A 23,681-nucleotide genomic window follows, 5' to 3' on the forward strand; every position below is an offset into this window, starting at 1 on the left:
TCTTGACTTCCATTTTTCCAGGAATCGGAGATGACACGCCTAGATCTGCATTCATTATTCTTTGACCCAGGGGTGGAGGTAGGGGCTCAGGAACAGACTGAACTCTAACCCCACAACAGTGACCTGTGAGCCCCTGAGAACGTCCCCCAGCTTCCCCTGGGTTCTGGCTGCAGCTCACGCACATCGATCTGCAGCCGCCTGCCTACCGTCTACCATCTCAGCTCGGGAACTGGACGACATCTAAGTGCAGACAGACTTGTTTCGCAGAGCAATGGCTTCCTGTCTCTGCCACACCAGCAGGGCCCTTACTGCCACCTTCCGGCTCCAGGCTTTCTGACCCCTTTGCCTTGTGGCTGATCTGGCTTGCACACACCATAATGCATTTCAGAGCACTCTCCCGTTACAAGCAAAGGACCTCCTTACCTCTCTGGCCTCTGACTTCCTGGCTACTGCCTTCCTCTTTATGGCATTTCGCTACTCTGATTCATGAACAGTGTTTAAGCATAAATTGCCTTGTCCCTGGGAAAACATCAAGGTTACGCATTGGGGGATGCATTGTTTATGTAGACAGGTGGCCACGGGGGGAGGGGGTGCTCCTGGAGAGCTGGAGAAATGGCTTCACAGGTCATGACACTAGTGTCGTTAAGAGCAACGGATCCTAGCTCTTGCCTGACCACAGTAAAGATCTTCAGCTACGGGACCTCTGCAGGCTGAGGGAAAAGATGAGCTGAGTGAAGTGGGCCTGTGTGTCTGCCCACTTAGAAGGAATTTACGAACAGGTCTACATTGCCACAGACCCTTGTCACCAAGTGCTGATGAACCAGAGGGCTTAAAACAGTCCTTTAAAAACCAGAGGCTTCGAAGTTGCTGACGACATCAGCGAGCAGCCTCGCGGTGCCTGGCCTAGATGGCGGTGGCTCCTGTCTGCAGGCTCAGCCAGCTTACATCTTCTCTCATTCCTTTCCAGTGAGGAAGAGGAGACTCGCCGACTTGACCGGGCCCATCATTCCCAGGTGCCGCAGCGGTGTCTAGTGCGTGGAGGCGCAGACCCCGCCTTTCAACTGGACACGTTTTGCTGCCCGGCTGTGCGCTGCCGTGGAGACCAGAAGGCAAATGGCAGCACAGAGCCTACCGTGATTCAGTTCTTCATGCACTAAGGTTTTAGGTTAACTAGTGGTTGTAGTGGAAAACTTTATAAAATATGGTTAATGTGAAGTCTTTATTTAGTCACAGAAGTTCAGTCTAGCTATTATTTAAAAATGGAGAAGCTCTCAGACCGGCAGATCTTACTGAAGAGGGCCCGACGGTGGCAGTGACTTAACCCCAGGAGCCAGGTGGCCTTGCTGTGTGGCGCTTCAGGTGCACGTGAGCCACGTAACACGTGAACAGCACACTCTTCTACTTGGTTTAGCGTATGATAAAAAAAAAAATCCTTTATTACAAGTTTGATCTTAGCAAACTGAACAGATAATCGTTCTTTATTAACTCTCCTTTAAATTTTAAGAACGTCAAGGTTAGAATTGCCAAATTGATACTGAATCAAAACACAATTCTCCCCTCAAGAAAGACTGAAGCCAGAGCTCTGCCGGGAGCGTGAGATTCCTTTTGCTGGGTGTGAAGAGATGACAGGAAAGGCCAATGGAAACTCAAGTTTCAGAAACCACCCTGTCCTGACCAGTGCCAGGCAACAAACCTACCCCACAGTGTTCTTCATGAACATGTGGGATGATTTTCAACTCCGCACTGGAGTCAGGACTCTTTCCCTACTGAATGTCACCTTATCCAGGGGGGGAGAAGCCACACCAAGCACTGGAGACCACCTTTCTCTAGTGCACAGTGGGCCAGTGGCCTAAGGGAGGCAACACCCTGAGGGACACTTTGCAGCGTAGCATGGCCGAGCCCAGACTTAACTGTCTCACCCCTTTTTAGACTGATCACCACTGACCACGTGCCAGCAACTTAAACCTCTGGAGGACGGCAGTGATGAAAATCCAGATGTTAAAGAATCAGGCAATCCTGGCCAAACTGCCCCAAGATGATTACTCTGCAAATGTAACCTCCTGCCAGATCCCTTTTACACATAATGTGCATCTCTTGGGATCCAGCAAAAAAAAAAAAAAAAAAAAAAAAAGTTAAGCCACAGTGCCCTTGTGCCTTTTGACACCACAGTGCCAGTTAACTAGTACTTCTGTTGTTGCTTTGGGGAGTTACTTTCATTAGCGATTCAGTGAATCTTCCAAAGGACGAGGCCAGAGAGCCGATGAGCAGAGTTAAGAGGCTTCAGATGGAGACAGAAAAGTCTTGCACACTGAACTCCAAGGACACCGATGGGACAGGGTAACTGGAGGTGAGGCCAGGCCCCACCACCACAGGACAGCATCTACTGGGGCTGCACAGGGGCCCAGGAGTGGCACCAGGCTGCGGGGACAGCCAGCCCCACTTGGCTTCTCCCTGAAACACAATTGCAGCTGCATTTGGCATCACTGGAAACTACAACATAACATTAAATCTGTTGGTCTATGGCTGGCTGTGTGTGTTCCTTGGGACCTGTGTGGTAGGCTGGCCAGCCGTCACGGCAGTGCTGAATGACCTGCAATGTGTCTCATATCCCAGGTGGAGACTGAAACTGCCCAAATGCCAGTGTCCCCAGGCCGGGTGTCTACACCTGGACTTGGTAGCTTTTCTTTAAAGGATCAGATGGTAAATACCCTTGACTCTGTGGGCCCACGTGGTCTCTGGCATAACTGTTCAGTTTGGCCACAGGTCAAATGTAAAGGAATGGGCAAGACTATTCCAACCAACTTTATTTACAAAAGTAGGAAATGGGCCAAATGCCAGCTTGCAAATCCTCTGTCAGAAGAGACAGGTGAGGCGGGAGTGTTGATGGCAGGTGAACCAACAGGCCTGGTTTAGGAGTCACTCCTGGGGCCACAGCTTTCCCATTTTTGCCACCAGGATGGACAGGTTTGTTGACAAGGCCAGTGACTTACCCAGCCCTCCTGCATGGCAGAGACGGGGCAGGACATGGTCACCAGGCTCGGGCCTGCACTAGCAGCAGCTTGGGGATCCAACAGCTCACCTTGTTCTGTGCTCTGGCATAGCAGGAGTCACAGTGTTTCGGGTAAGCAGGCAGTCAGCCCTTCAGTCCCTCTCTCTACCCTGAGAAGTATAGGTGGCCAATATGGCAACCAGTATGCCACGGCGGCACTGGCCAGGAGCGAACTTGCCAACTTGTCTGCTTCTGTAGCCTGACGTTCTGCTATACGTGGTGAGCTGTTGTGAAGGCTTGGGAAAACGCCCAGAGGCCACGGCTATGAGCATGGCCCACAGGGAGGCACTCCTGCCATGGGTTCCCTCGGTATGCGCGGCCGCCGGGCTGTGCACTCGCATTCCTCCTTAAAGCTGTGCTGGGTGGAGCCTGGGGCCTGCCTGCCCCCTTTGTCTTGACACGTGACACAACAGGCTGTGAATCCTCGTCCTTGACAGGCAGGGCAGGTCAACACGAGCTGGCGACACTGTGTAGTGGAGCAGAGTTTATATTGGTCCCAGGGGGCTCCACAGTATGAACATTCTGGGAGGAGAGAAAAGCCTCGTTACACTTACACACACACACACACACACACACACACACTCTTCTCCAGTTCCTGCTGGCCTGTGCCTCTAAGCGCACCAGCATGGAACAGATCCTGCTGGGCTCAGGGAAGCTTTCTATGTAGTAAGTCTGTCTTCCAACAAGAACGGCACCCCTGATTTTTTTGCTCTGGGGAGCTGAGTCCAGTGTTCCCTGCCCATTCTTTCCCATCTGAAAACCAGCTAGTGAAGTTTCTCATTGGCTTTCCAAGCCACCCACTGCTAAACGGCCTCTTTCCCTTAACCCATCCCCTTTCCCAGTGAGGACGACACTCCTGAATCCCCACCACCCCAGACACACATTCAGCTTGTGCAGCCCACGCCACACTCCTCTGCCCAGGGCCGAGTCGCTCCTGCTGTTGCTAGGACACCGGCCATCTGACTTCGAACACTCCTGTTCTCTCCTTCCTCAGGCTGGTTTTCCCTGCTGACTTCCTGGCAGCTCTGAGAACATCAGTTGTCCCCAAGTCGTCTCACCTGGCTTCAATCAGCCATCACAGGGCTATCCACTCCTTCCCGCTCACAGGCAGGTGTGCCCACCAAGTACTGCCAGTGTTCCCCCGGTACACTCTCTCAAGTCTACTTGTGCCCAACACTGCCGCCACAGCACGTGCCCTAGGTTAGCTCTCCTGCTGGCACGCTGGCCCCCCTCAGATGTGCACACCCTGTGTTCACAGAGCACCCACAGCAGGGGCCTCTTCAGACTACACGGGCTTACTCAGCAGTCTGGCAAAGACACGTTTTCAAAGGTATGAAAAAAGGCACAGGGTTACAAAGGACACCAGTGACACAGAAATACAATTATCAAGCTAAAAAAAAAATCTGATATAGTGAGGTATGTGTCTTTGTATTAACAGGCCAGGACCCCAACACAGGCCCCACTCCTGCTCCAGGGTTCTGCCTGCCTCACTGCTACATCACCAACTGGTGGGAACACAGGGCTGGGAACCTCTTTCCCCTGTGGTGCTTCTCTGGAACTCTCTGGAACAGGAAGCTGAGAACGTGCAGACCCACCTGACACCACGTCACTGTTGTAGCACAGGGCGTAACGGTCATCAAAAACAAACAACTTCCCTTTGTAAAAACCATCAGGAAACTCTTCCAGATACTTGTGGATGCCACCCTTGAGCTGGAACACTTCTTTACACACTCCCTAGGTGTGGAAAAAGAACAGCGGATCTGAAGACACAAGCAGAGAGCTGTAAGAAGCTCCACAGAGTAGCAAGAGGACTCCCTCCGCTATCAGCCGGGGCTCCTGGCTCCCTCTGCAGGACACGGAGGAACCGCTGACCAAAGGGTCAAGGAAGCAGCTGGCCAGACTGTGGCTCGGAGCGGGACGGGTGGTGACAGCCGTGTGGGCCTTCACTCCTAGGTCCTGGGAAGCTCAACTATTTTTCCTGCCCCCTAAATATAGGGCGGCACCTGTTGGGGCATGTACTAGTTTGCTCTTCTCAGGATCAAGCAAAAGGATTAAGAAAAGGGCGATGTTAACTAATCTTTCCCTTTTGGACTCTATGAGTCTCAAAGACTGTTAAGTGCTTTTCACATCTTGAGATTCAAGAACCTCAGATTTTGTCCTTGTAAATGTATGTACTAAACCACACAAGGGGAAAAGAAATCCTTTGGCTGGGAGTGGGGGGGGGGGGTGGAAGTGAGGGGTGGACACCAACCCTGGGCTGTTTGTAGGGCATTCTCACTTCCATGCCATGGTGCCCTTAGGGTGTGGCTCACCTTGGCTTTGAGGTAGGCTGAACCCCGCTCACAACGGATGCCCCCAGTGCAGTACATCAGCACCTTCTTCTCTCTGAAAACATCCAGATTTTTGTCGACATAGTCAGGGAAATAGCTGAATTTCCTGATGTCTGGGGCTAGGCAGCCCTGGAACCGTCCCTACAAGAGGAATGGCAGACAGAAAACTGTCAGGACCTGGGCCTGCCAGGAACAAAGGCTCCTTCTGTGTCGAACAGCCCTGGCTCAGTACAGCAGCCCTGGTAGTTGCTGCTCCTATCCCATTCCGACCTTTAAACTTCAAGATCTGCAATGTGCAAACAAGGCTGGTGGACTGGGGGTCACGTTCTCACAGAGTCCTCAGGACGGGGAGGCGGCTCAGAACCAACTTCACAAGATCCGACACACAACAAGGGTAGGCTCACAGGCGTCTCTGATCCCGATCTCCTTAAGATTTTCTCACCAGAGCCTGACTTAAAATGTTGGGTTTCTTCTGAAGCCGCTAGCACTAGAGGGAGAACCTCAAGGCCACGTATGTACCGGCACACACAGCATCCCCTCCCACTCCCGTTTCAATGAACTCAATTCTGGTTCTTACTTACTATTTTGCTTTCATAGAAGTTTCTGCAATCTAGTAGAATAGTATCACTTTGTTCCTGATTGGCCTGAGATAAAAACTTTTCTACTTCTTTATGAAATTCACTTGGAGATAAATGGATTCCTAAAACCAAAGCAAAAAATTAGCTTAAACAAAAATCCTAATCATAACTACCCTGGTCTAACTTATGTATTGTTTATTTCCATCCAAATCTTTTCACAATTATAATTCTCTGGAAAGAATATTATTTGATGATTATGAAATAATTTAATAATTCCAGGGAGACACCTGGCAGTTTAGAAATAATCAAAGAATTCTGCACCTTCCCATTTGGCCTAACCCTGGTGATATCAATCAGATAATTGTGAGCAAACTGCCACACAGGTTTGCCGGTCCCTTGTATGGTCACTGTTCCACTGTGATCAGACAGGAAGAGTGTGGGGCTTGCCTGTACTGACCACAGGCTTTGTAAACTCTTCTAAACCAATGCCAAGAACCCTGGCAAGGGGTATGTGAGAATAAAGCAGTGGAGGGGCGGCGCTGTGGCGCAGCAGGTTAACGCCCTGGCCTGAAGTGCCGGCATCCATATTGGCTCCGGTTCGAGTCCCAGCTGTTCCTCTTCCAATTCGGCTCTTTGCTATGGCCTGGGATAGCAGTGGAGGATGGCCCAAGTGCTTGGGCCCCTGCACCCACGTGGGAGACCCGGAAGAAGCTCCTGGCTCCTGTCTTTGGATTGGCACAGCTCCAGCCATTGCAGCCACCTGGGGAATGAAGCAGTGGTTGGAAGACCTCACTCTCTCTGTGTCTCTGACTCTCTCTGTAACTCCATCTTTCAAATAAATAAAAATAAATCTTTTAAAAAAATAAACAAAATAAAAAAGATAACTTTTTTTTTTACAGGCAGAGTGGACAGTGAGAGAGAGAGAGACAGAGAGAAAGGTCTTCCTTTTTTTTATTTATTTTTTATTTTTTTATTTTTTAACAGGCAGAGTGGACAGTGAGAGAGAGAGAGAGAAAGGAAGGTCTTCCTTTTGCCATGGTTCACCCTCCAATGGCCGCCGCAGCCGGCGCGATGCGGCCAGCGCATTGCGCTGATCCGAAGCCAAGAGCCAGGTGCTTCTCCTGGTCTCCCATGGGGTGCAGGGCCCAAGCACTTGGGCCATCCTCCACTGCACTCCCGGGCCATAGGAAAGAGCTGGCCTGCAAAATGGGCAACAGGGACAGAATAAGGCGCCCCGACCAGGAATAGAACCCGGTGTGCCGGCGCTGCTAGGTGGAGGATTAGCCTATTGAGCCACGGCGCCGGCTCAAAAAAGATAACATTTAACAATAAAGTCATATTATAAAAAAAAAGAGAATAAAGCAGTGGAATTAGGTTGGAGTATGTTTTTAAAAAATGCAAAAGGGTGGGAAGAATGTGTCTAAGTTTGTTTGCATGAGTAAAAGGGAAAAGGGTGAGAGGTTGACCACAGAAATGATACGAGAAAGACAGGTGAGACAGCAAAGTTACAGGATGAAGGAGATGAGGAAGGCAGCATTTGAAAAGGAGAGCCTTTCAGTCTGTAAGCCCTCTGCCTCTCGGCTCACCAGGGTAAACGCAGTCCCGTATCTTTGGGCGTCCAGACATCTCAGTAACTGAGAGGAACTTGCGGTGTACTTGCCACGGGCGGAGGCTCTAGTGACACAGTCGCCCACCACTGGTGACAGAGCTCTGCAGCATTCCATTCAAGACGAACCCCACAACCTCCCCAAACTGTCCCATAACCGGGATGGCCTAGAGGCCTCAAGGCATGCATGGCCAAGGAGTCTGGATTTTTACTGGCCCAAGCTAGGATTGCAGGGAGAAGGGAATAAGGCCAGATTCTATGTAAGTTATTATTACATAATTACATAGACACCAAAACAGGGCAAGAACGGAGGTTCACAAATGTGCTGAGAGGTGTAGAAATCCATCAAGATTTCTACTTGCAGGCAACCAAACCTGTGCCCTGCTGCTGCTACTCTGGCTGTTGCTCTCCTGGCCCTGACAAGGCCTGAACAGACAGGTACATATCCCATGAGGTCCCTCTACATAAGCTGGCTCAGATGCAGGCAGCCCGACACTGCCTGGAGCCTGCTCTGTCCCTAAACTGTCTGTGACCTGCTCTGGAGCCTGGAGCCTGCTCTGTCCCTGAACTGACTGTGGCCTGCAGCACCCAGGCAGCTGTCTGCAGCAGCACCTCCTGCCAAGGTGGGGACACTAAGCAGACACAGCCTTCCTGGGCCTTATCTCTCATGCCCCAGTCTCTCTTCCCAGCTATTTGTATCTGTACTTCCATTTGCCTCTGGCTTAACTCTCAGTCTTCTTTTAAATATTTACATTGTTGAGTCAACCAGCCCTTTGTGTTTCCTGATGAAAGAAAGACAATAGTACCTATGAAATAGTCTTGGGGAATAAAAAAAAAACAGAAAAGGGGGAATCAAAGCTAATCAGACCGAGTCTCTAGTCCAGAGCTGTCTTCACATGACAGTAGCCACAAGTGGCCGATAAGCACCTGACACGTGACCAAAGCTGTGTTATAAGAGTGGCATACATACCAGACTATAAGGTCTTAGTATGAAAAAAAAAATACTACACCATTTCACTGATAACTATTCTGATCACATGTCAATAATCTTAAAAATTATGTATAATATTTTAAATAATGCATGTGCTGCATGAATTATGTATGTAATGGAATTAATTTCACCTACTTTTTACTCTAAAATGTGACTAGCAGGGTGGGTTTTGGTGGTGCGCTTTACATGCTGCTTAGGATGCTGACATGACAAACCCGAGTGCCTGGTTTGAGTCTTGGCTCCTCCACTTCTGATTCAGCTTCCTGCTAATGCACACCCTGGGAGGCAGCAGTGATGGCTCAAGAATCTGAGACTCTGCCATGCAGGTAGGAGAGCAGGTTGAGTTCTGGGCTCCTGGTTTTGGCCTGGTCTAGCTCTGGCTGTGCGAGCATTTGGGGAGTAAACCAAAGGAAGGAAGATCCCTCCCTGTGTCTGTTTCTCTTTTTCTACTTTTCAAAAAAAAAAAAAAAAGATGAACACAGCTACTAAAAAATATAAACGTGTACTATGTGGCTCACATTAATATTCCTATTAGATGGCAATACTCTAAATCCAGCAATCATTATCATTATCTGGATGATGGGAAACTCTACAAGCCCAATGGCCCAATTCCTTAAAAAATAAACTTCAAGGAGAAAAAAAAGATGGAGGCAACAGATATATTGATGAAGCACAATAAATGGATCTCACTTGAATACCAGTAAAAACAAACTTAAAAAATTATGAGATAACTGGGATTTGTCCATTTAGATATTTGATAGTATTAAGGGATTACTGTTAAAATGTTTTAATGCAGTAATTTTAGTCTTTTAAGGGGCTGGCTTTATGACCGTAGCAGGTTAAGCCACCACCTGCAGCACTGGCATCCCATATGGACGTGGGTTTGAGTCCAGATGCTCCATTTCCAATCCAGCTCCCTGCTGATGTGCCTGTGAAAGCAGCAGAAGATGGCCCAAGTGCTAGGGCCCCTTCTACCCATGTGGGAGACCCAGATGAAGCTCCTGGATCCTCCTGGCTTCGGCCTGGCCCAGCCCTGGCCACTGTGGCCACTTGGGGAGCGAACCAGAAGATGGAAGACTTCTCTCTATAACTCTGTCTTTCAAATAAATCAATCTTAAAAAAAAAAAAAAAAGAAAAACTTTATCTTTTAAAGATATCTACTACAGTACTTACGAATGAAATAACATGACATTAGGATTTCCCTGAAAATAGTACAGGATGAAATGCAGACGACAGCTGCCATGAATTACATGGAAGATCACTACTATTTTCTCTGCATCTTTCAATGTCTGAAAATATTCATAGTAATAAAGTAAAACAAAAACCTTGCCAAACAAATGTCTTTCAATGGGAACGAGGAGAGAACATTCTAGAGCACTGCAAACTGCTTTTGTGTTGAAAGGCACTTGCTTCCTGTAGCAAAAACCCTGTGTGCTCTAGTCTGCTGACAAAGTGTTCAGAACTAATTATTCCACTCCTCCCAAATTGCTTCTCTAGAAGGAAAAAACAACTTACTGCCAAATCATTACCAGGAAGAGTTAAGCTGGGTCATTCTAAGGGGTGAGTCCTCAATTCCCATCCTACCACAGAGAAGAATCGATTTAGGCTCGTTTTGAAGACAGAGTCATCATGATTCTAGCTGATCACAGTGTCCAACTTCCTTCTTTGTTAAATATCATTCCTATTAAGAAAAGCACAACTCCCCTTCTAAGAGCAAGCATACCAGGCTTCTTGTAGGAGGTCTTATCTGGGCTGATCCCCATGGGCACAATCTCTTCAAACACACCAACACGCAGTTCTGGGAAACAGCAAGCTCCTCCTTTGCTGGTCTGGCCAATAAGAGACAAAACAGCATACAGTGTTCTGGTTCCATCCCAGGTATGAGACAAGTGCCAAATACAACAAGTATGGTCTCTTTTGTAATAAGGTGACAGGTGAAATCTTAAGAAACCTCAAACTGAGGGAAACAATTAGGACACCTCAATGGGAAAAGAGTAGGGCCAGCATGTTCCAGCTAAATCAATGTTAAAAGACATTTATTATGTATCTACCATGCACAGGAATGTTAAGTCAAAAGGTGTTTCCGTGGCTCTAAACAGTAACTGTGCAACCGAAGCACCACTAAGCAGTCATTGCCCCTGCTTTTGTCCTGGAGGACTCCCTTTCTTTCTGGGGCAGTAACCATTCACCAGCAGACATCAACTAGGCACTTCCTCTGGCCTTCTCACTCACCACGATGAAGTATAAAGATGCTACAACAAGGCAGCTCGGCTAGGAGAGCACCAGCTGTCCTCCAGCCTGCACTCAGAGGTTTCCTGAAACCCCAGTGACCTACTGAAACAGACGGTCTCCAGTGAGCACACATGTCCAAGTTTGAGTCCTAGACTGTGTGACCTATAAACCCTCAGAGTGTGTAAGGGGAGGTCTAGAGAGGGCACCAAAGTGATGCCAACACACGGGCAAAGGCAATGGCAAGGGGAAAAGGGTTTTATCTGGCACTGCTTGTCTGCATGGGCCTCCTTTTCAGTAACTGGCATGAGGCCACAGCACCTCAGTCTACACGCTTTTCCCTTCCCCCTACTTTCTCTTACCTTAAAATCATCCTCACACAGATAGTCCTTAAATAATGGACAAGAAAGCATGACTTCCACATAGAGTCTCGTGGCCAATTTGCTTCCACCAACTGTCCCATTGATCCCCTCTTTAGCGATTCGAACCTGAGACACAAGACAGTGAGACAGAAGGAATACAGCCTAAGAGTTTTAGGGCAATTATCTTTCTAGGACAGAACAAGAGGCTCATATGCGGTTGATGAGCTTAACAGGAAACGTTCAGTCACTGTTATGGACACCACACTGCCACCAGACAAAGACACATTTGTTTTTCTACAGTGGCATGGCCCACAGTTCAGCCGAGGTAGTTGGTTAATGTGTGTAGGACAAAAGGATCTGAATAAAACTACTGGAAAGCACATTTGCTATGGCACTCCAATGGCCAAAGAAGTAAATTTGGAGCTTAACCTAAATCCAGGCAATGTCACACGATACTGCAACTGAGGATCAGGATTCAGCTCTGCCACTGACTTAGTTCCTTAGTTCCCACGAGTTAGTTGACTTTTCTGAACATCAACTTCGTCATCTCGTTAAAATGTGAATAGAAGAGCACCAAACATGAGAAGCCTTGCTGAGACGGCGTTACCAAGATTCTAGGGGACAGGGAGTCCACGTGAGGCTGTCTCTGCAGTGTCTGGGGAAAGCCCACCACCTCCTACTGCAACATAAGACCCAGAGCACCTCATTCTGTTCACCGACGTATCCCCAGTGCCTAGCACAGAACAGAAACTCAGTAGGTATCTGTTGAATAAATGAATGTGGATTCACAACTGGGGCTCTCTGGTTTCTCAAATCCTGTATTCTTTTTGGGATCTTTCATTGGGCAGGGGACATTATGGCCTGGGACAAGGCCCCAGCCTTAAGGGACATGCTCTGGGGCCCTGGCGGGTTGGTTGCTTTGGTTCTACCAAATCCTTTATACTTTAAAGACGGGTCATCTAGGAGCCAACCCTGTGGCATAGTGGGTTAAGCCTCCACCTGCAGCACCGACATCCCATATGGGCACAGGCTCAAACCCCGGCTGCTCCACTTCCAATCCAGCTCCCTAATAATGGCCTAGGAAAAGCAGCAGAAGATGGCCCAGGTCCTTGGGCCGCTGCAGCCACATGGGAGCCCTGGATGAAGCTTCTGACTCCTGGCTTTGGCCTCCCCCTCAACCCCTGCCCTGGTTGTGGTCATTTGGGGAATGAACCAGTGAATGGAAGATCTATCTGTAACTCTGACTTTCAAATAAATAAATAAATTTTTATTTTTTGTAAAGACTTATTTATTTCTTTTAAGTAAATCTTTAAAAAGAACAAAAGATGGGAACAGGGTCTTTAAAGAAAGTGCAGCCCTGTGTGCTATCAGTTATAGTATCCTCTGGAAAGAGAGGTGATTTAACTCAAGGCACTATCTCATCCTACTAGCACTCATACAACAATGCCACCAATCGATTCATTAGAATTTGAAAACTTTAAACAGCTGCCCTTTTCCAGGTCCAGGGCAAATACTGAGTTACCGACTCACTCTATGCAGGCCCTTAGGGCATGGGTGTAAAACAGGATTCATTTCAGGAGCCAGTGCCTACTCCCTGGCAGTGGCTATCCAGAGTTCCGTGGTGCAGATTCTGGACCACACCCAGCCTCCCTGAGAAAGAGGCCTCTTCTGAGCACAGGAGGGGCTACAGGAAGCAGGCACCATCTCCGCTGCAAGAGCCACACCACTGATAGGGCCTACCGAGAAAAACAGAGCCGAGTCAGCGTAAGGCTCAGGAAATCCACTCTGAGGAGGTGTTAGGGATGAAGGACACAGTGCCATGTGACTGTCTCAGAACATGCGACTGCCTCAGGGCAGGCTAGCAGGCTCTTCCCTAATTATTTTAACCTCAGAATTAAAAAAAAAAAAAAAAAGGCAAGCACACCTATACCTGCCAAGCTAGGTCAGAGCAATCACTAAACGTACACATTACACTTTCAATCTCCTGCATTCTGCAACAGAAATCTTTCAAAGAAGTTCCTTTGCGAGGAATGCCTCACACCTAGCAGTCAAGAACAGCAGTCAGCATTTATTAGGCTTTGAGGCAGAATTTTGTACAAGGATCCTGAAAGGTGGATATTTTGATCCTCACTTTACAGAAAAGGACATGGAAGTGCAGAGATGTCAAGTAGCTTGCCCAAGGGCACAGACTTGGTAGGTGGTAAATCCAGGGTTCAAAACAAGATCTTACTGGCCCGACATCTTGTGATTTTTCTTTTCCAAAGTCTCTAAAGAATCCCCTCAAATTTCCTGAGGCAATAAGAACGTATGGCAAAAGGACAGAAGTTTCTTTCCATAACTCCTGAATTTTCAGGCTCTGTAATTCCCTACTTATGCATGAATATTCCACCAAAGCTTCTCTCAGCACAAAACTATCATGCAGCTGGGTATGTATCCAGGCAGGTGCTGCCACCATGCGGACAGGAGCCCTAACTGACAGTTCACCACTCAGCTGGGTTAAAATTAAGCCAGTCTTGCAACCAAGACACTAACTTCCTGTTTTGCACACTCAGGTTTACTGTGAAAATCTCCATCTTTTAAAGTGTCATGTTCTCTGAATAGAAATGGTGATAAATGTACTCATTTATTTATGAATTTTTAAAACGAAACACTAGGAATTGTGTTAGGTTGGTTAAAAAAAGTCTTTCCCCCTTGGAGCTTATAGACTACAGGGGCCAGACATTAAGAAAAAAGTCAAAAATGAACAATGGCTTTGAAAAACAATTAGAAGATTGGGGCTGGCGCCATGGCTCACTTGGTTAATCCTCCGCCTGTGGCACCTGCATCCCATATGGGCGCCGGATTCTGTCCTGGTTGCTCCTCTTCCAGTCCAGCTCTCTGCTGTGGCCCGGGAGGGCAGTGCAGGATGGCCCAAGTGCTTGGGTCCTGCACCCCATGGGAGACCAGGGGGAAGCACCTGGCTCCTGGCTTTGGATTGGTGCAGCACCAGCAGTGGCGGCCATTTGGGGGGTGAACCAATGGAAGGAAGACCTTTCTCTCTGTCTCTCTTTCTCACTGTCTAAAAAACTCTACCTGTCAAAAACAAAACAAAACAAAAAAAAACCAACAATTAGAAGATGCAATGAGAGAGAGGCAGGCATTGTCGCTCAGTGGTTAAGAGGATGCTTGCCTGAGTTTAAGTCCTCACTCTGCTTCTGATCCAACGTCCTGCTAATGCTCACCCTGGGAGGCAGCAGGTGATGAAGTTTCTGGGTCCCCATGTGAGAGCAAGGTGGAATTACAGGCTCTGGCTTCGGCCTGGCCCACCTCAGTGAGCAATCAAGGAGTGAACCAGCCACTCCCCAAACGACCAGGGTGACCCTTATCTGGGAAGCCAGTGTCACAGGTGCTGGCAGCTTAACCTGCTATGCCACAATGCTGGCCCCTACCCTCAGGATTTTTAACTCTGTTGCTACTAACATGTGGCAACAGTGAAAGCCTTGTGATCAATAGGAACGTGACCCTTTAGGAACCTAATGTTTACAAAATGCAAAACTGCAACGGGCATATTTCAGTGGCAGTTAATAGCTGCATCACTTAAGAGAAGGGAGATGAACAGGGGAAAAGGCCCACGGGACACCCTGGAAAGACACTTTTTGTGTACTCAATGCAACCTTCCATTTTCTTCTTTCTTGTGTTTTCTTACTCAGCAGATGAGGAATTTCCAATGCTATGTGAATTCTTTCTAAATTAAAAAAAAAGGGGGGGGGGCAGCACTGTGGTATAGTATGTTAAACTACTGCCTGCAAGGCTGGAATCCCCTAAGGGTGCTGGTTTGTGTCCCGGCTGCTCCACGTCTGATCCAGTTCCCCATTAATACCTGTTAATATGCCTGGGAAAAGCACTGGACAACCCAAGTACTTGGGCCCCTGCCACCCACGTGGGAGACTCGGATGAAGCTCCTGGCTTTGGCCTGGCCCAGCCCTGGCTGTTGCAGCCATCTGAGAAGTGAACCAGTGGATAGCCATTTCTCTTTCTCTGGAACCATGCCTTTCAAATAAATAAATATATCTTTTAAAAGATTTAAAAATCTGTAGCAGGGAGCAGGATCTGAAGTGGAGCAGCCAAGACTTGGGTCTTACATGGGATGCTGGTGTCACAGGCAGCAGTTTAACCCACTGCGCCACAACACTGGCCTCTAAAACATTTTTCCAACTAATATCTCATGAGCATTTCCCCATACCAGGAGTCAACAAATTATGGCTGCTTTGCATATGGTTTTACTGGAACATAAACACGTCCATCCTTTCCCATACTTTGTATGGTACTAGTTTCTTTGAGCAAAGCCTAAAATACAGGTGTTTACTACCTGGCTCTTTATGAAAAAGTTCGCTGACACCTGGACTGTGCCATTAAGTGCTCTCATTAAACACCATGGAAATGGCTGCTTAATATTCGACTTAAATCCCAGCAGGGATTCCCACAGAGAATCCTTTTAATGAGGACAGTCCGTGCAGTGCAAGGTTGGGAAGCAGGCGGAGTCCAGGGAAGGCAGGGGAGTGGGAGAAGGTGTTACCTTGCCCGTGAGGTGCAGCTGCTGACACAGAGCTGTCTGCCAGGCACACACCCAGTGCGGATCCTCCAGGTCACAGTAGCAGTAATAGAGAAGCACCTCCCCTTCATCACTGCCCTGGCCACTAGAGAATCAGATGGAAACAGCAGTTGAGTGGTGGGCATGAGAAAGCCACAATTCACCAGGTACTCTCAGAGGGTTAAGGTGGACAGACTCGGCCACCTTTGTTCCTACAGTTGTTCTCCTGAAATGAGAAGCAGCTCCTTTGTACGTGCCCTACAGCTGGCAGTAGCTGCCAGGGACTCCTACCATCTGAACGAGCCTGAACTGAAGCAAACTGCATTTCCCAGGGTATGCTCTGAATCTGTTCTAGGGAATCATGTTTGGGAAACCCCACAGATGCTATCCCCCGCTTCACTCTGCTGAGGGCTCTGGGGAGTCCTGCAGTAAACATTTGAATGCAGTGTTTCCCCTGTTTGACTCTAGCATCCCCCAGCCCTGGGGTTCCACCGAACATATTTCAGGCAGATGATAATTAAGGTCCTACCCTGCTCAAATCTACATCTCCCGCATCAATACTCACTGTGTTTCAAGGCCTAGTCTCCTCCATGAAATTTCGTCAGTTTTAGCAGTTCTCTATTTTCCTCTCTAAACCCCTGCAACAAGTTATCTGTACCATACAATTTAACTGATAATTACATCATTGGCTAATCATTTCATTTATCTTGCACTTATATAACTAGAAGGCAAATTCCTTTAAGTGTGGGGCCATACCAAAATGGATTCATTCGTGTAATAGCTATAGTTCACAAGTGCTTGAACCATCATCAGCAGAATTCATACAGCAGTATTGGGAGGCAGGTGGGCCAGGCATTATTATTCTGACTTCAGAGGTAAAGAAAAAGATAGAAAAAGTATTAGTGACTAGCTTAGGTCTGATGCTTGGTTCAATTCTCTTATTTTCTTTCTGATAAACAGAGAATTTGGTGCTGAGTAGTAGTGACAGCAATATATCAAATCTGGACTACTTTTACCAGCACATAGTTCAGGAATTGCTTCAAATCAGAAACCTGTCCTCTAGTTTTTGGTAATAGATTTGGTGAGCTTTTCAAGAGCAGCCGGCACCGTGGCTCACTAGGCTAATCCTCCGCCTTGTGGCACCGGCACACCAGGTTCCAGTCCCGGTCGGGGCGCCGGATTCTGTCCCGGTTGCCCCTCTTCCAGGCCAGCTCTCTGCTGTGGCCAGGGAGTGCAGTGGAGGATGGCCCAAGTGCTTGGGCCCTGCACTCCATGGGAGACCAGGAAAAGCACCTGGCTCCTGCCTTCAGATCAGCACGGTGCGCTGGCCGCAGCACGCCAGCCGCAGTGGCCACTGGAGGGTGAACCAACGGCAAAAGGAAGACCTTTCTCTCTCTCTCTCACTGTCCACTCTGCCTGTCAAAAAAAAAAAAAAAAAATGCCCACAAAGAAACCTTAACTGAGTTTTATACATAATAAAAAACTGGAAACAACTACAGATGTCTATAAACAAGATGGAGAAACTGGAAGAGGGGCAACTGGAGCAGAACCAGCGCCCCGACCGGGACTAGAACCCGGTGTGCCGGCGTCGCAAGGCGGAGGATTAGCCTAGTGAGCTGCGGCGCCGGCTGGCATTTTTTTTTAATACTGCTGGTCATATACCTGGGAACAGGTCATGGGGAGATGCATGTTTAACTTGAAAAAGCAGCAGCTGAACACCCCCAAAGGTTGTGCCACCTGTATCGCCATCACCTACGATAGGTGTTCTGGTTGCTCCACACCCATAGCCACATTTGGTGCAGCAAGTCCTTCTCAGGTAGCCATTTCAGTGGTGGGCTGCTGTAGCTCACTATGGTTGGAGGAGTGTTTTTAAAGTCAAATCACAAGAAATCTTACCTTATCAGCTCATTAGCACTGATGCAGCTTGTATCAGGGAGCCAAGCAGACACATCATGGCTGTGAGGAAGGTGTCCTTCCACGCGGTTTTGTTGGTCAGCAGCCGTAGGGCTCTTTGACATGCTCAGGGTCACAGCCAGCTGCTTTAAAACAGACGCAGTCTGCTGGTACATTTCATCAGCATGTTGTGTTGCCACGTGTCTATGGATGCTGCTCCGGTCTGTGAACAGGTGCTGACAGCATTGCCACCGTTTTTCTTTATCTCCTAAAGGACGTGTTGGAACTTCTTTGGTTTTGACAAAAAGGGCAAAAGCCTGCAATTACATTTCAAATACCATTACTGATAAATAACCTGAACTCCACAGCTAACGATAGTCTCCAGGAACTCCCTTGTTATCTTTCCAGAGGGGCTTCCAGGTTTTTACTACCATTCTATAAATTCCCCGAGACAGCTAACAGTTCTCTTACTGGCTTTAGAAGAGATTATTAGAGACACTAAGACTGAGTTTCATGAGATTCAACTCCCAGCCCCATAACTTTAGTCTCGAGCACTGGAGTATGTGTAACACAGTTTGGCCTTCTGCTGTTTTCAGCAGTCCACATGCTGACTGAGCTGAGGGCTGGCACCTGGCCTAGTGGTTAAGATTCTCTATTGGAATGCCTTGGTGTGATGCCTTTTCCAGGTTCCCGGATTGCCTCCCAACCTTCTGTCTAGCACCTATGCTTAATTACTCCACCGTAACTGTCCTAGTGCCACACCTTGCCTACAACTCTCCTTTGCCTGCAGCTCTTACCAGCACTGGTTAATGCCCCTGACTACACTTCACCTGGAGCTGGAGAGCTGTCTTGATAAGCAGCTAAACTATACACCTACATTAATTATATATCCTTGACCACAAAATACTCGTGGAAATGTTACCTTTTTCTTTGCAAATGAGTATTTCTTCTTGGTACTGCCATCTAACTCTGCTTTGAGACTGCTGTTGGGCCTACTAAGACTTGTATCTTTTAAATCCAGGTCAGAAAATCTTAGAACACAGGCCTCCAGGTCCTCTCCCTGGTCTGGTGAAGTGCAAGAAGGCATCTGGCTTGATGGCAGCAGTGTGGCCGAGATCCCTCGCAGTTAAGCACCTCCTGGGATACAAGGCAGGCAGAAACAGCAATTCCAGTCTTTAATTACTTCTTAAAGTAAACATGAAGGTTATCAACCAAGCAAACCAGCACGGGCCCAGTAGCCTGAGCTACCCATACATTCACTTGTTCACTCAATAGCATTTACTGAGTAACAAAGTTGAGCACCGTTCTGTACACTGGGGACATGGCAGTAAATGAGAGAGAAAGCATCTTAGGGGAGAGGTAAACAAACCGGTTTTTTAAAAAAACCATGTGGTGAAAAGAATTATGAAAAAAATAAACAGAGTAAGGAGAAAGTGATGCAGGTACCCTCTAGACAGAGGCCAGGAAAAGCCTTTCTGAGAAAGGGAGCAGTGCCTGAGCAGAAACCTGAATTCAGGGGCAAGCCAGGTGCACACTGAGGGCGAAGGCCACCAGAACAGCACCATGAGCAAAGCCACCAAGCTCTGTGCTGGTACCTGCAGTTCTAAGCACTTGGCTCTTTCTGTCCCTGTTTGCAGAGCTGGGCGAACGTTCTTCCTTAGAACAGTCAGGGAGGCAGTGCCATGTTAACTGCCTGAGGAAATAACAAAATTGCTACTGTGGCCAACTCTTACCAAAACGGACACAATGTAGTCAAGATACTACATTATTTCTCTTATAAAGCAAATGTTGCAAGTGAAAACCACTTACAGGTAACACCAAGCACTGAAAAAAGCAGGGCTCTGGCTTCTGGTGGCATCTATGAGTTCTAATCGCCTCATCTGTGCATTGGGGATGGCAGTATCTACCCTGCAGGACTAGAAAGGAATGCACACAGAGGCCGTACACATGAGGGTATTTCAAAAAATTCATGGAAAATGGAATTATAAGTTTATTTTGGTGCAAAAATTTTTCATAGCATGCACTTTCCATGAAATCTTTGAGGACTCCAATTAGGTTCAATGAATGGTTAACACCATTAACATTTCAATTTAATGATCATTTCAAAGTTGACATAAGAAATTGATTTCCCTAAGAACCAGCTGTGCAGACTGTATTTTCCACACACGGCCGCAGCAGTATTTCTGGCCTATTCGCCCTCTCCCTCACACTAGGCAGACTTGTAACTGCTCCCAAAAATAAAGAATGGCAGAAGAGATGTTACAGGACTTCTGAGCCTTTGAAGGCTTCACTTCCTCCCACTGGCTCTCATTCTGGGATGCTCATGCTGAGACCAAGCACTACTGCGAGTCCAGCCCACACACAGGAGAACCGTGTGGAGAGGACCGGAGGCCTACAGCTGACAGCCAACATCTACCCCCAGACAGACCCCTGGCATGGTTCCAGCCTCTGCCTTTGAGCTGAGAGCAGAGACAAGCGGTTCCTGCCCACTGCACGATAAATGGTTATTTCCTGCCGTTCGGTCAGTAAAGTTTGTCTCTTGAACAGTCTCGAGCAGGGGGCCTGACCCAGACACTCAGGATTCTGAGAATGGTAAGGGAGGGAAGTCCAGGCTCCAGAGAGGGAGCAGAGAGAGAGGTCACCTCGGAGAATGAGGAAAAAGGTGACAAGGGTGTGGAATCGCAACTTTGCCCGTGGGAACCTGCGCTCAGTGAAGGTGAGACGCAGTGTATGCACGGGGAGACCACACCCTGCTTGCCGACAGTGCTGGCTGGGATTTGTGAGGACGAAACACATCACCAACTCTTCCACAGAGGATCTTTCTGCCTAGGACTCACACCCCCCACATAAGGTACATTCAAATCAGCTATGTGGTGACCACGCTGGACTCAAAACAAGCTGTTACAGGGGAGGCACAAATTTATTGAACCCAAATCCCACCTGTATTTGAAAACTGAGTGAAACAGGCTGAAGGAATACTTGCGTTACATTTTTTATGCCCCTCATTTCTTTCTTAAATGTCTTTTTTTTTTTTTGACAGGCAGAGTTAGAAAGAGAGACAGAGAGAAAGGTCTTCCTTCCATTGGTTCACCCCCTAAATGGCTGCTACGGCCGGCACTGTGCTGATCCGAAGCCAGGAGCCAGGTGCTCCCTCCCAGTCTCCCATGTGGGTGCAGGGCCCAAGCACTTGGGCCATCCTCCACTGACTTCCCGGGCCACAGCAGAGAGCTGGCCTGGAAGAGGAGCAGCTGGGACAGAATCCAGAGCCCCAACCGGGACTAGAACCCAGGATGCCGGCGCCACAGAAGGAGAATTAGCCAAGTGAGCCATGGTGCCAGCCTCTTAAATGTATTTCATTCAAAGTTCAAACGAAAGGAGCAGGTCTCTAACTCTGAGGCTCCAGGCCTTACAGGCACAAGGAAAACAGACCCACACCCTCCTGTGCCCGCAGCTGTTTTACTGTAGAGAAAATGCTTACATCACCTTCCAATTAAAATCCATCCCACAGTGACCGAGTGGGGGCCTTCCACGTGCCAGGCACTGCTCGAGGCACAGTGTGCCTTCAGAGGCAGTACACTGGGAGGGAGCACAGCCGGAGGAGTGGCTGCACATAGGGCTCCTCTTCCTGCAGTCACGCCTCATGCCCAAGCCGCCTCCCCAGAACACTGGCCAAAGCTTCTCTCTTTGCTGCTTTGTTACCCACTTTCTTCCACCCCCTCCCCTCCCCAAAGGCTCACCATGCCCACCACTGTCACCTCTTCCACCAAGTCTTCTCTGCCATGCTGCTGCCACTCTCCCTTCTGAAGACCTGAAACACTGGGTTCCTGTCAGCCTAGACTCAGGTCGAAGTGTCCCAGCGTGCACTCTACCCTCGCCACACCACATTGCGTCCAGTTCCACAAACAAGCCATGTTCTTTACACATGCCTTTCCCACCACCCCAAAACCTCGCCCCTCGCTCTAAACCTGCCTTTGGCCTCACGATACTTTATTCTTTATGTATCCTGAACTATTTCTTTGGCGAGTGTCTGCTCTGAGAATGGCACCCAAAAAGGTATGGGCAATGCAGCTCTGAATGAAACGTCCAAGCCCCTGTTCTTGTGGAACTCCTGTATTCCAGTAGCAGAAGACACTAACTAAGCTAGCAAACTTAGCATGAGACAGCGATGAGAGCCACCGCCTCTCCTCCCTTTGCTGCATCCTCATCGTCCTGTCTCTACATGCTGAACTGCTCTATCCACACCCACTCCCTAGGTGGTCTCATCCCATAAGCAAGGTCTTAAGAAACTATATTTGCTTCAAAATAACGGCGGAAGGCAAGTAATACAGCTGAAACCAGATTAACCATAGTTGGCAATTACTGGAGCCAGGGATGAGGGCATGGGGCTCATTACGTAATTTTCCCTGTTTCTGTGAGCACTTGAAACTTCATTGAAAAAAGGGGAAATGAACAGAAATAAAGGAACATGTATGTGTAGAATAATACATACGCCACATTTTATCTACAACCCCAGCCCCTCTCCTGAACTACAAATTCACACAGTCAACAATTTGGCTAACTGCAATTTCTAATGCAGCTGTGCAAAACAAAACTCTTACTTTTATTTATTTTTAAAGATTTATTTATTTGAAAGGCAGAGTCAGAGAGAGAGAGAGAGAGATATCTTCCATCCTCTGATTCACTCCCCCAAATGGCCACAATGGCCAGGGTTGGGCCAGGCTGGAGCCAGGGGTCAGGAGCTTCTTCCGGGTCTCCCACATGAGTGCAGGGGCCTAAGCACTTGAGCCATCCTGTGCTGCGTTCCCAGGCCATTAGCAGGGAGCTGGATTGGAAGAGGAGCAACCGGGACTCCAACTGGCGTCCATGTGGGATGCCAGCACTGCAGGCGGCAGCTTTACCCACTATGCCACAGTACCGATCTCAGTAAATAAATCTTTTTTTTTTTTTTAATTCAGTGTCTGGCACAGAGAAGGTATTAGATGTTTACCAATACTTCTAGAACAAAATAAAACAGCAGTTAGGTAACGAGGGGAGGTCGCACAAAGGACCTGATGCCTGAGCTGGGACCTCAGCCCAGAGGAGCCCGAACTGCAGACTGAGGAGCGGAGACTTCCAGGGAGAGGAAACAGATTCTAAAATGTTAAAGGGCTTGATTTACTGGAAGGAGCAGTTAGAACAGTGGATGAGGGCAGAACTGTACAAACCACGACAGAAGGTTTGCAATGGAAAGTCACTGGAGTTTAAACAAAGGCGTCACAAGGTCTGATTCTGGATTCTCTTTCAAAGTAGAGCTGGCACGCTCCCCGGACGGTGCCATTTACAGGCTGAGGGCGGAACCGGTGAAGCCCGGGGGGGTGAAATCTCAGATGGCCACGGCCAAGGCAGCAGAGACGTTCGTACAGTGTGCACGTAAAGATGTATCCAATAACCATCGAGAGCGCGACCACAGGGCCCTCATCCGCTCCTCCTCAGACAACTCACAGAGGGGAGAGGTAAGAGGACGGCCGGCGCACACAGAGCCCCGCAGGCCCGCGTCAGGGCCCGCCCTCCCGTCCCCGGGCCCCGCTCGTGCGGCACCGCCTCGCACGCCGCCCGGCCCCTCCTCCCGCCCACCTTCCCCGAGGCCACAAAAGCCGGGCAGTGGCAGGGAGAGGGAGCGGAGCACGTACCCGCCGGTCCTGCTCCTTTCTTAGCTCCTTCTCCACCCGGTGCCTCCGCCGGGCAAAGGTCACCACGCACCGCCCTCGACCCTACAGACCCCGCCGCGTGGTGCGTAGGAAAGGCCTCTCGGGACGTCACCCCGCTCCGGAAGTCTTCGCGGCCGTGAGCGCAAGGGCCGCCGGGAAAACCACTGAGAGGCCTCCCGCGGGTGGCTGCTAGAGCGGCCTCCTTCAACCACCACGCCTCCGAGTCTGGCCCGCGGCCGCCGGGCTCTGGCTGGCTGACGCGGCGGCTTTTTCTGCTTGGCCCGGAAGGACCCAAAGCGGAAGGCGGGAGAAGGAAGCACCTGGCAGGCGGAGGAGGCTCGAGGGGGCGGTTGCGCGCCAACCAAACGCCCGAGAGGCTCTGGACG

General features: G+C 48.9%; 2 protein-coding genes across 4 annotated transcripts in view; one reads left to right on the forward strand and one right to left on the reverse strand.

The window, feature by feature from the left end:
• The window catches only part of TMOD1 (tropomodulin 1), an 83,512-nt gene extending 80,990 nt beyond the window's left edge, over positions 1–2,522 (forward strand). For both annotated transcript variants that reach the window (XM_051856318.2, XM_070054790.1), the window contains one exon: positions 968–2,522. In XM_051856318.2, the coding sequence (XP_051712278.1) occupies positions 968–1,032 (65 nt within the window). In that variant the 3' untranslated portion in view covers positions 1,033–2,522. The remainder of the gene's footprint in view (positions 1–967) is intronic.
• A 267-nt stretch (positions 2,523–2,789) lies between these two features.
• On the reverse strand, positions 2,790–23,417 carry TSTD2 (thiosulfate sulfurtransferase like domain containing 2). Of its 2 annotated transcripts, none has more exons than XM_002708164.5 (10): positions 23,278–23,417; positions 18,531–18,745; positions 17,612–17,925; positions 15,701–15,821; positions 11,146–11,271; positions 10,278–10,383; positions 5,961–6,079; positions 5,362–5,520; positions 4,645–4,783; positions 2,790–3,571 (listed from the first exon to the last, which is right to left on the reverse strand). In XM_002708164.5, the coding sequence occupies exons 2-10, from the start codon at positions 18,693–18,695 to the stop codon at positions 3,312–3,314; spliced, it is 1,509 nt and encodes a 502-aa protein (XP_002708210.3). In that variant the 5' UTR covers positions 18,696–18,745; positions 23,278–23,417; the 3' UTR covers positions 2,790–3,311. The 2 variants fall into 2 exon arrangements, with proteins under 2 accessions (XP_002708210.3, XP_069910886.1); XM_070054785.1 differs by having other exon boundaries at positions 4,645–4,809.
• Between the last annotated feature and the right edge of the window lie 264 nt (positions 23,418–23,681).

Source organism: Oryctolagus cuniculus, chromosome 1 (genome assembly GCF_964237555.1).
Source record: "Oryctolagus cuniculus chromosome 1, mOryCun1.1, whole genome shotgun sequence".
Lineage (NCBI taxonomy): Eukaryota > Metazoa > Chordata > Mammalia > Lagomorpha > Leporidae > Oryctolagus > Oryctolagus cuniculus.

Coding starts and splice junctions, on each gene's coding strand:
- TSTD2 (XM_002708164.5), bottom strand. CDS start 18,695: ATGCCTTCTTGCACTTCACCAGACCAGGGAGAGGACCTGGAGGCCTGT. Junction 17,926..18,530: donor ACTCATTTGCAAAGAAAAAG/GTAACATTTCCA, acceptor ATGTAATTGCAG/GCTTTTGCCCTTTTTGTCAA. Junction 10,384..11,145: donor TGTGTGAGGATGATTTTAAG/GTAAGAGAAAGT, acceptor CTTATTGGCCAG/ACCAGCAAAGGAGGAGCTTG.